The following is an 11045-nucleotide window of genomic DNA, read 5'->3' as shown; positions in this document are numbered from 1 at the left end:
CCACAGTCAGCAAAGTTAGTCACTGTAACTTCTTTTATACCAATTAAGAATCAAAATTAAGATTTTTTCCAGCATGACTCAGAGTTTTTCCAAAACTTTGCATAACCTCTTGCCTCCTTCCCCACTCTGTTCTCTCTTGAGATTTGACAGCTGTACGGCGCATGTTAATGTCAACCCTGCCTCGGTCTTTGACTGACACTCAATTCTTTTTTTGTTTTTTCATTCTCCGGCACCTGTGCTTGGCTGTCAGACAGTTCGGACAGCGACTCTGCTGCCATCATCCCCACAGAGGAACAACGGGCTCTGCGACAAAGGTTCCCACGACGCTGCCCGAGGGACCCCAAATGTCGAGGCAGGTAGGTCACAGCTCCTGATTTCGTTCAGGGTCAAAGGCTGGGCTTCGTCACAAGAGAGGCAAGCCGGTGTATAATGGTAACATCAGTCCTTTTCTTTTTGTGTATTTTTATGCGTGTGTGTATCCATCTGTCTCTCCAGTGGCATTGCTTCATCTATTTATAGGCCTGCTAGGACATTAGCTCAGTGTCCATGTAGAAATGTCATGTAAGACATCAGGGCCTCACAGCATTCATCTGTAAATGTGAAGGTCAGGAAACTGCCTCAGTTTTACTCACAAGCTGGAGACGATGACCTTTTACTCGTGCAGCCAAAATGAAACGCTGATGAGACAATGGAAATAACTTTTCTTCTATAGCACAAAGCGAAGAATACTGATAAGAGCAACTGCAATGACATTGTTTATCCATTCAGTCCTGTTTTTTGAAGGTAACAGCTGGCAAGAGAAGCATGTCTAAAAATACCAACAATTGGCAGAACAGGCCTCTGACTACAGCCAGGTTCATGTGCAGGGCTTTGTATAATATCTACATGTCTACGTCTTCTAAATGAGTTTTTAAACAAACTGAGTTTTGAGCCACATCAATCTTCTTCCTCCTCTCTGTCTCTCAGGGAAGGGATGGAAGAAAGCTTTGAGACATTTGAAGAGGAGTTAGGGCCACCAAGAGCAGATCCTCCTCCACAGAAGCCTGTTCGACAGATCCGCAGACCAGGTGGCGACACACAAACACACACGCTCACGCACACAGAAGCTATAATGCCTGCACATAAAAGCCTTCATCCATTGTACATGTACTGTACTACGCTATAAATACTTGCGAGCAGCGGCACAGGCAGCCACTGAAACATGACTCCTGGTCAAAGGCAGCGCGGTGATAATGCGCGTCTGCCATGCTGAATGGATGGTGGGCGTAATAAGCCTCAATCTCTCCAAACACACAAAATCCTCCTTGTGAGACAGAGCAAAGTCTAAAAAGACCATGTGGGAGAATGTGTTTTTATTTGCCAGCCCTCTGGTGCAGAATGAAATTATTTTGTAGAGGTTTTACAGTCCCCAGGAGGATCAGTCCCTCATGACTCGCCTGACTTTTCGTCTAATGCCACCATGAAGTTGACATTTTTGGTTTTGAGCGAAATATCTCAACAACCATTCCATGAATTCATTTGGAATTTGGTACAAACATTCATGTAATCATCAGGATGAGTTCTGAAAACTCTGAAAATACTTTTCATGTAGCACCATCATCAGGTCAAGATTTCAATCCGCCCAACGCTTCAATTGTCCAATACTTAACATTTATGACAAAATAACTGAAAGACTATTGAAATTCCCACCAGCTTCAGCTGTACTTTGTTTCTTGTTAATTAGCTAGTGTTAGCATGCTAACACACTAAAGTAAGATAGTGATTATGGTAATCATTATGTTAGCATTAGAGGTGGGATCAAGTCAATGTTTTGCAAGTCACAAGTCAGTCTCAAGTCAACAAGTCTTTCTCCTCTGATGCTGTCGGTCAGTTCAAAACAAAGTGATTCTGTGGAGTCTGTGTCGACTTGCAGAGAATGAATATTGAGTTAACTTTTGAGTTTCTAGTTGATTCAGGAAATTAAATAAATTTGTGTTCACTTTTAAAATAACATATTTTTTTAGTCCTCATGCTTGGGGGAAGATATCAAGTATTTTCAAGGTCAGGTCGAGTCAAAAGTCATCAAATTTGTGACTCAAGTCTGACTCGAGTTCAGGACATGTGACTTGAGTTGTTGGGCTGATATCAACAATTAGCTCAACAGATTCATGAGGCTGATGGTAAACTTGTTTTGTTTGTTTATAATAAAGTTTGGCACAGTAGGCTAAACATGGGAGGTTGATAAAGTGGAGCATATTTCAGCCAACAATAATGTATGAATTCATCAAAGTAATGTGGATAAATAAATCCCAGACTGAGGCCGTGGCTGTTTGGGCTTCCATTTGTTGTTTATGGTTTATGATATCACTCCTCAGTAAATCTCCATCTGTCTGTTTCAGAAATGTACGCCACCAGGAAAGTCAGAGAGGTTAGTTGGAAAGAAACTGACACAAACACATTTTCACTGTGTTCACATCCCTAATCAATCTCTCTCCTGAGCTACATGTTGTTCTCTGACAGGAAATGCCTCAAGTTTCACAACAACCAAGAGCAGAACCCAGAACTTCACCCAGAGAAACCAGCTTCCCCAGAACAAGTGAGTCACTCCTATGAGAACGTCTCTTGAAATTATGACTAAGAACCTCAAAATAATGAGAAACCTTTTAAAGGAGAAGTGTTTGATTTCCAGTGGCATCTAGCGTTCAAACCTTAGATTGCAAATAAGAGGATTTACCCCGACACCGCCCCTCGCTCACCAAGAGTATGGTGGCCGTCAGCGGACAAAATGGCGAGCGAAAGCTATCTCACAACAAACTACAGTTATGTGTGTAGGATGAATTACCTGTCCAGCAGAAAACAGGCAACCTCGGCGTCACTGTGAAAACGTTTGTCCTCCATCGGCGATTTCCATCGTGTAAACGCTATGTTGATTCGTGTTTTTGCCGTTTCCTGTCATGCTTGCGTTTACTTTCTTCGCGTCTCCGCTTCTTGGATGACGGGATTCACTGTCCGCTGCTTTTTGTTCTGGTACAGTGTTTGTATGATCCTCCATTTGTCAAAACTGTGTCAGTCAAGGTTCACAACGCTAAATGATCTGCCAGCAATCACCCGCGTCTATCCTCCCCGTCTACTTCCGTGTTTACGCTGCGGCGTCTGCGTAAGGTCGCCATGGGCTTCCCAAGACTCACTGTTAGTGCAGTTTGTCCGCTGTGCGCTGCCGTAGACGGCGCAGGATGATGATCTCCGTACATTGACCCGACAGTATGTAACTATAAATGGCTATTTCTAAAGTAACGGGAATATATAGATTATGAGTTTACGTTGATTGATAATAATAAATAACATACTTATATATAATATATCTCATTTATGTACATAAATTCCTGTAATTATTACACACTGGTCCTTTAAATTAATGACTTACTTAACTCAGAATAATGACTTATTCACTATACTGTTAGATCATTTATAATTTTGTGAAGATTTGTCATTTTTTTGATATACTAACTTATTATTTTTACATACTAATTAATTATTTCAAGGCACTAGGCCATTATTTTGAGATAATATTTTGAGTTACTAATTAATTATTTGGAGATACTGACTCATTATTTTGAGATGCAAAGTATTTTTCAGGTACTATTTAACTATTTTTAGATACTAAATCATTATTTTGAGGCACTAAGTCATTATTGCGATATACTAATTAATTATTTTGAGATACTAACTCCTTATTTTGGGACATTTTGTTATTATAATGACTTACAGGATCTTCCTTTTTCATCACGTTGGTAGAAATGGGCTTCCACATTTCCATGTTTCTTTATCTTAATCTTTATTTACATCACTGGATCACAATTAAAGCTTCCTCTCCTCTGTCTTGTATTTCCTTCAGCATCTTTGCAGAAAGCCTTGTCCATCCAGAACCTGAGCCAGACTGAAACACCGTGGGAGAACGTCACCCTCAACCGCTGCCTGTTTGTGGCCATTACCATCCTGGTGCTCACCTCGGGCTTTCAGAGGCTTCATGGCAAGTAAACTAGCAGAAGTAGGACCACTGTTACATTCCTGCACGTCTGCTGTGGCTGAGCGGTCTCTTTCCCAAACACAGAAACTCTGCGTGGTCAGGGGGCAGCAGAGGACGAGGAGGAAGAAGTTGGACTGACAATGAGACGGTCAGGCTCATTAAGACACAGAGGACACCCACCAGAGGTAAAGAAGCATTTGTGATTGATTCATTTTTATTCTTTTATTGTCAAATTTTAAGTTAAACACTTGTACATCTAAACTACTTCACATGTTCTCCCCCCTCTAGCCTGAAACAACTCTGTGGGAAGTCATGTTCTGGTGGCTGCCAGACCTTGATGATGAAGACGATGATGAGGAGGAGGATGATGATGGAGAAGTCAAAAGAGGGAGGTCGAAGAGAGGAGCAACAGGCCGAGCATCAAGAGGTCTCAGAAATAAACCACTGCCGGACAAAAAACTCATGAAGCAAAGAGAAGGGAAATTAAAGGACAGGAGAGCCAAGAAAGACAAGGACGAAGAAGTCAAGAAACAAAGAGATAAAACTGAGGAACCCGAAGAAGAAGCAGAAGAAGAAGTGGGTGATGAAGAGGAGGAAGATGAAGGAAATGAGGAGGCTGTGCCCAAGAAGAGTAAAAAGCTGGAGGAAAAGAAAGCAAAGAAAAAGACTCAAAAGGGATGATTCTTTCTTTTGTGGCAGACACCGTTTCATTCTTTATTTCCACCTGAACTGATTTGATAACATTTATGAAAATGTGGCAAAAAAGATTTCAGTAATAGATTTGTTATCTTCAGAAAAAAAGACTCAAAAATAATGTTTGCTTCTAGTTAAATGACTGTAAACAATCAAGGTCAGTGTGTTACAGCTTTTCTGGACAGATGTGATGTGATTTTGTGTAATAAGAGCTTTGAGTTACCTGTAAAGTCATTTGCATTTTTATTGAATTTACTGTCCTGACTGCTTTATGTTAAATCACCATGCCATCAATAGATTAATTTGATTCCCTTTAATCCTGAAGGATCTTTAATAAATTACCCATAAAACCGGCGCTGGCAGGCAGAGAGCATTAGGCACGTCTTCTGTGCGATTTGGGTTTATATGTATTACTTCTTTTAACATATGGATTTTTATTTACAGATATTATTAATGTGATCTGCATAAAAAAGAGGTCTACCCAACAAGCAGACAAAAATTTCCAGGCGCACCAACATCTCAAAAGTAGCCCAGTTCCACAGGAGAACCGCAAACCTGGAAAACATGTCCCCCTGTAAATTCAAGCTTTTGCCCCGAACAGCAGACGATACACCAGTACATCTGTGTGTGATGTTTTAATAAAAACACAAACCCTGAGATGCAATTTGTTTTCTCAACAGAATTTAATTACAAAATCAGCATCTTAAAAGTTGAGCCATTTTCAATCATAGCTCCACATCTGGAATCTAATCTTTTATACAAAAACAGTGTGGTCATGTGGGCTGTCCAACACGTTTACATAAACCAAACACATGTATAAAAATCTACTAAATGTGGATTTTAGACGTCATTAGTAGAAATAATAAAACTGAAAGTCGAAAGGGGGGTGGAGGCTGCAGACTGCAGGGCAGTGTGGCTGCATGCCACGAAAGAAAACAAGCATTAAAGGCTGGTAGGGGATCAGTTATTAGATATTGTGAGGCCCTCAGGTGGAGGCGGCCTCATGGGCATGGGGGGCATGGGCATCTGAGGGGGCATATGGGGGGCAGCGGGTGCGCCGGGTGGGAGAGGGGGGACGGGCATCCCTCCTGGTGGGGGAGGGGGCATAGATTCAGCTGGTGGGCGAGGTCCTACTCCGCTCATGAGAGGAGGGGGGCGCTTCACACCTGCAGCAGGGGGTGGACCGCTGGACTGGGGAACAGCTTTCTCCATTTTGAAGTGGAACTGCAGAAAGAACTGGGAGGAAAAATAACATGAAAGGTGGGTTAAACTACATGTTTACAGGTCTCATATTATAATTTAAAAATATATATATATTCATCAGCTCATCAGCACCTGTTTAGTTTCTCTGTTCCAGTGGGTCCAGAAGCGGTTTTCTGCTTTGTCAATTTCTCTACTGGGCACCTGAAAGAACAAAGATGTTGATGTTATGTTTACTGCAAGAGGAAAAATGTGAAGAGCACAACAGAAGTGCAGCGTCCACTCACCTTGAAAGCAATAGTCTCATACGGTTCAGCAGCCAACAGCAGGTATTGCCAGCGACGATCAGGGGGCTCGATGCGCTGTTCGTAAGCAGACATGAAGCGATGCCTGGGTCCGATTCCCTCTGCGATCTCTGGGTAGTCAATCTGATGAGCAGAGGAGAGAAATAACGGTATTTAATAGGCTTGTCTTTGACAGTTTGGCAGCTAAAAACAATATTAAGTCATTATTGCTGCAGTAAGCAGTTTTATAGGTCAAAGCACAGGGTGACGCAGGGCAGTTTTAGTTGACAGCTGTTTTCTTCATTTGGCAGTAGGACCAAATTGTGCCTCGTTTCTCCTGCATGGCAAAGCTCGGCTGACTTGGAACCGTATTGTCAAAACTTGTGGATAAAGAAGTGATACTTCAGCACCAAGTCAATGTCAATTTTTTAAAAACATGGCGGTACTAATTTATTTACAGCCCTGGAGGTACTGGAGATGCAGTTTTTCTGACCTGACAGACACAGCATATATGCCTACAAGTGCTGGAGTCTGCCGTGAAATGCCAAAGGAACATGATTTACTTTCCAGGCATGGCTCCCCTGCCCTGGAGGAGTTTTGTGGAGAGTGAAAATAATAACAGCTTGTATTCCTTTAACTGTGGTATCAGATTGGGTATTGACAATCGTAGAAATTCAGTGATATTCGTATCAACTACTACATGTCTGGTATTGGGGCATCCCTAGTACCGTTTACTTTTTTGGGTACCACATTGGTCGAGGATCCAAATAGACTGACCAGATATTAAAAAGTGGAATGAAAACACTGCAATCCACTTTCACTTGGTCAGAAAGAATCATCACTCATGTGACATGAAGCAACCACAGTCATCTCCATGTAGGATCTGCCGAACATTTTCAACAGTCTTTTGTCAGGCTTACTTCAGTCTTTTCCAAAATAAAGTTGTTCTCCTTGCTGTAGCAGCCACACACCAAGAATCAGGAACACCACCCCCTCCATAATCTCCGTTGTTCTTCTCCGTGTCCACGTCATGTTAAAGATTATGTCTCAGCAGTTTCACGCTTTGACAGTCAGCTTAGACTCCTGCCTACACAAGGGGTTACTAACTGCAGAGGAAAACATAATCGAGGAAAATACCTGGAGCGAAAACGAGTCGAGTAATACCACGCAGTGAAAATGAAGCCTTTGTCACGTTGCAAGCTCCTCCAAAAATAAGACATGCCGATAAACAAAATTGCCTTAGTTTAGCATATGGTGCTGTATTAGACAGCTGTTTGAGACCGAGAAAAACTCCCTGCTGTGTCTAAAAAAAAAAAAAAAGTTAATCAGGGTATTAGACAAGAGGGGGGATGCATGTCTTAGTGCAAACTGAGAATTAGTTTTCAAACGGTTTCATTAGAGACCTGTGATTGGAATAACGTCTTTGGCTGAAAACGTTGTGCAAGACTGTCTCTTTGCTTCAATAACAAATGACAGGGCAGCGTTTGTACCGTACCTGCATAGCAGCTGGAAACTGTTCAGGCTGCAGATGGAGAGTGCAGCCTCTTTATATAAATGTGCCTTGCTAAGTTTAGAACATCTGAGAAAATTGTGCTTTTATATGTGAAAACTTTGAAACTATTGTCTAAAGGCAGAATTTAATGACCAAATGGAATCAAAAGCATTAATCCACAGATTAACATTTTCAAAACAAAGTCATGACATTGCTTTTTGTGCTGTTTTATCGCTGTTCATCATTTCACATCAATTTGAAGAGTCTAAATGAGGCAACATGAAGTGCTTCTTCCAACTAAAGACATAAAACACTGACTTAAACACCGTCACTGCTCACCAGGACACTTAAATAGAATGGTACCATTGTTAATGTTATTAGGAATACTTGTATTAAAATGATAAATCAAGAAGGCTGCTGTGAAAAGAGGGACATTCCAGCCTTGGCAAGCTACAAAGTGACAGTGTAGAGACAAGCCTACACTCAAAAGCCAAAGAAAGGTAATAACATTAGCAAACCGTATAACTTTATAGCATCACTCTTAAAAGTGATGATTTCCACCCCCATAATCATAAAATAAATCCTAAAAAATATAATCTAAACATCTAAAGAAAAATCTCCTCCTGCTTCTTTTTAACTGGCTAATGTGCTACTAAAAATGTAAACACAGACTTGTTTCATCTGATTTCAATGAGACTGCCATGTTAATGTGCTATGTTTAAACCTTTTCAAAAAGAAACACACTAACCTGGAAAAGCAATGACTGCTGTCCAGTTTCTGGGTCCCTCTGTTTGGTTACTATAAAGAAGAGAAAGACATGGACCATATATTAAAATACATCTGCAGTGAAACTACTATCACCATTAAAAGAGTAATGAATACATTAATTTACCATTCAGTCAGCTTACCTTTATATCCTGGTCGACCAATTTTGACAAACTTCTTGACCTCAACTTTAACTTTGGCTGGAGCTGGCTGAGCAGGAGCTTCTTTGGCCTCCTTGGCTGCTCTCCGTGCTCTGAAAAGAACAAAATATGTGGTTTAATTATTAATCAACACACTGGATGCAGCAGAATTTCCATGTGTGGCATGTCAGGGTAGGGTTCAGACAAGAGGTGGACTCACAAGTTGGTCTGATGTTTCTTTCCTTGTGTGTGAGCCAAGTAGCTGCCCTGTAAATGCAGAGAAGAGCAGTTTGTAACAACAAGATACACATAACATTAAATGAAGTGCAGATAACTTAACCCAAGGAGGGTTTCATTATGTGTTTCCTCACCTCGTTGTTATGAAGTGTCAAGCAAAGTTTGCACTCGTAAGATCCTAAATGATTCTTCATAAAGTAGGGGTCTTTGTTGATGTCGATGGTCTCCAAGGCCAACTGACGTAACCGCTCTCGTCGATCACGGTTACTCTCAGAGGCAGACGCCACCCCGCCGCTCCCCGTCTTCCCTCCAGCTCGGTGCTGGAAATCCATCTTTGCAGGGTGATGAGCTCAATCACGCAGACACCCACAGACACCTGACAGGCTTAAAGTAGATCCTTCCTGATTATCTGAGGAAAAATAAAGCACACATCATTGCAAAGAATGTAAATAATGAATAATATTTACTGTTATTACTCTGTAACGAAAAAAAAAATACCATCATCAAATATCATACTATCATCACAAAAACAAGAACAATAACGTCATATAAATTGTAGGACCTGGAATTACGTTCATATTAGAACTGCAATGCTTACTGAATTAATCAATTAGTTACCAACTACTTAATGCATTGCCAAATATTTTGGTTAATGCTTAATCGTCATTTTATTTTTAAGAAAAATGTAAGCTTCTCAAATGTGAGTGTGACGAAAATGATCAACAGATTATTATATAATAAGAATAACTGTTAGTTGCAGCCCTATGTCATATTGCCAAACCACTTACTGACCACTGTCTTCGCTGCCTTGATAATTCACTTTAATTTAATTTTTACTTTCAGTTTTATAAGTATTGTTAAAAACAGTAAACATCTGGCATGTTAACTTGTCTGAGCTGCATTTCATGTGTTTAAAAATAATACAATGATTCCTCAGACCTATACTGACTGAGGATCTATATGCTAATGTCCCTTGAAATTGATCGATCTATCCACTGAGAAACAAGGCAAAACAGCAGCGCTATTTAGCTAAATATTTCTCAATTGCTCGAGATAACTAACCACAGTTAAGAGGTTTTTATCACGCTTCAACACAATGTATTCTACATGATCTCTAAAAACCAAGTTAGCTGCAGTACGTTAGCACAACGTAACGCTAGCTACTGAATGCATTATGTCAATGCTAATGCTAAGCTAACGATGTTTCCACTTAGTAGTCAATGGATTTTCACGAATCTAAATGATCAAACGACAAGTTAATCGTGGCTAGCTCGGTGCGTGTGATAATAGATTGGCTGGTTATATTAGAAACGATAACTATACATGACGAGGCATTATAAACAATTTACTTTGTTCAAAACACTTACCAACTCCACAACGTTAAGATCATGCCAACGAACAACTGCAAGGCGCATGCGCGGGCGACTTCTTCTTCTGTTTTTGGCGGTTGACAAACAGTTTGCGCCGCACTACCGCCACCAACTGGACTGCAGCAGATGTGTCAATACCCCAAAGAGAAATTGTGTTCTCCTAGGAGAAGGCTTAACATTGTACATTTTTGTTTGATATTTCTATTTTCACTTGATTTAGTCATAAGTTATAGTTACTACTTACATCTTTTAAAAATTAATTGTATTTTACAGATTCCTTGCTCTTAGAGGGTTTTCCCTGGATGTTTATGAGACAAAGGTGGCAAAAGCATGACATGCATGGTGTACTAGGGTGGGTGGCTATATGTCTGTTTTTAAACCTGACAAACAGTTTCTGGTTTTGAAATGCCATGTACACCTGCTGTCAGTTGATGTTATAAACATCCTTATCTTCTACAAGATAATTCAGGATTTTATGACTCATAAACCACAAACTCACAAACTGTTTTAAGCAGTGTCCAGATTTCAAAGTGACCTTATCTTTAATTAATTAAATTAATTCTTAATTTTTATATTGATTTTAGGTTGCCAACTTTACATCTGGCCAATTAAAACTAGTCTTTTAAGTGTCTTATTAATTTATAGTATTCAAATTAATACAGTAATGGCTTTTGTAGTAGTTGAATTAGTGTTGTGATAGAAAATACAGCATGCTGATTATTACTGTAATAACAATTACAGTAGTGTGATTATTATTGTAATAATAATTATAGCATTGTGATACTGTAATTAGATTTACAGTTAATATACTGTGAAATCTATTTACAGCAACTTACAGCTAACTGCTGCCAGTAAGTT

At 40.1% G+C, this 11045-nt stretch overlaps 2 protein-coding genes across 2 annotated transcripts; one reads left to right on the top strand and one right to left on the bottom strand.

Annotated features, from left to right (window-relative positions):
* The first annotated feature begins 236 nt into the window (after positions 1-236).
* Positions 237-5093, top strand: LOC146317486 (uncharacterized). The gene is made up of 7 exons (XM_084732885.1): positions 237-356; positions 967-1067; positions 2379-2407; positions 2500-2575; positions 3875-4009; positions 4091-4191; positions 4295-5093. Exons 2-7 carry the CDS (start codon positions 974-976, stop codon positions 4685-4687), a joined length of 828 nt encoding a protein of 275 aa, XP_084589011.1. The 5' UTR covers positions 237-356; positions 967-973; the 3' UTR covers positions 4688-5093.
* A 270-nt stretch (positions 5094-5363) lies between these two features.
* Positions 5364-10318, bottom strand: sf3a2 (splicing factor 3a, subunit 2). Its single transcript, XM_084732883.1, has 8 exons — positions 10185-10318; positions 8952-9226; positions 8801-8847; positions 8584-8693; positions 8424-8473; positions 6187-6327; positions 6035-6103; positions 5364-5935 (listed from the first exon to the last, which is right to left on the bottom strand). The coding sequence occupies exons 2-8, from the start codon at positions 9147-9149 to the stop codon at positions 5660-5662; spliced, it is 891 nt and encodes a 296-aa protein (XP_084589009.1). The 5' UTR covers positions 9150-9226; positions 10185-10318; the 3' UTR covers positions 5364-5659.
* Between the last annotated feature and the right edge of the window lie 727 nt (positions 10319-11045).

Source organism: Lutjanus erythropterus, chromosome 12, assembly GCF_056507025.1.
Source record: "Lutjanus erythropterus isolate fLutEry1 chromosome 12, fLutEry1.hap2, whole genome shotgun sequence".
Taxonomy (NCBI): Eukaryota; Metazoa; Chordata; class Actinopteri; order Lutjaniformes; family Lutjanidae; genus Lutjanus; species Lutjanus erythropterus.
Note: the sequence above shows the minus strand (reverse complement) of the source record. Positions and strands in the feature narration are given on the sequence as shown.

Coding starts and splice junctions, on each gene's coding strand:
- LOC146317486 (XM_084732885.1), top strand. CDS start 974: ATGGAAGAAAGCTTTGAGACATTTGAAGAGGAGTTAGGGCCACCAAGA. Junction 1,068..2,378: donor TCGACAGATCCGCAGACCAG/GTGGCGACACAC, acceptor TGTCTGTTTCAG/AAATGTACGCCACCAGGAAA. Junction 4,010..4,090: donor GGGCTTTCAGAGGCTTCATG/GCAAGTAAACTA, acceptor TCCCAAACACAG/AAACTCTGCGTGGTCAGGGG.
- sf3a2 (XM_084732883.1), bottom strand. CDS start 9,149: ATGGATTTCCAGCACCGAGCTGGAGGGAAGACGGGGAGCGGCGGGGTG. Junction 8,848..8,951: donor TGACACTTCATAACAACGAG/GTGAGGAAACAC, acceptor CTGCATTTACAG/GGCAGCTACTTGGCTCACAC. Junction 8,474..8,583: donor TGGTCGACCAGGATATAAAG/GTAAGCTGACTG, acceptor TCTTCTTTATAG/TAACCAAACAGAGGGACCCA.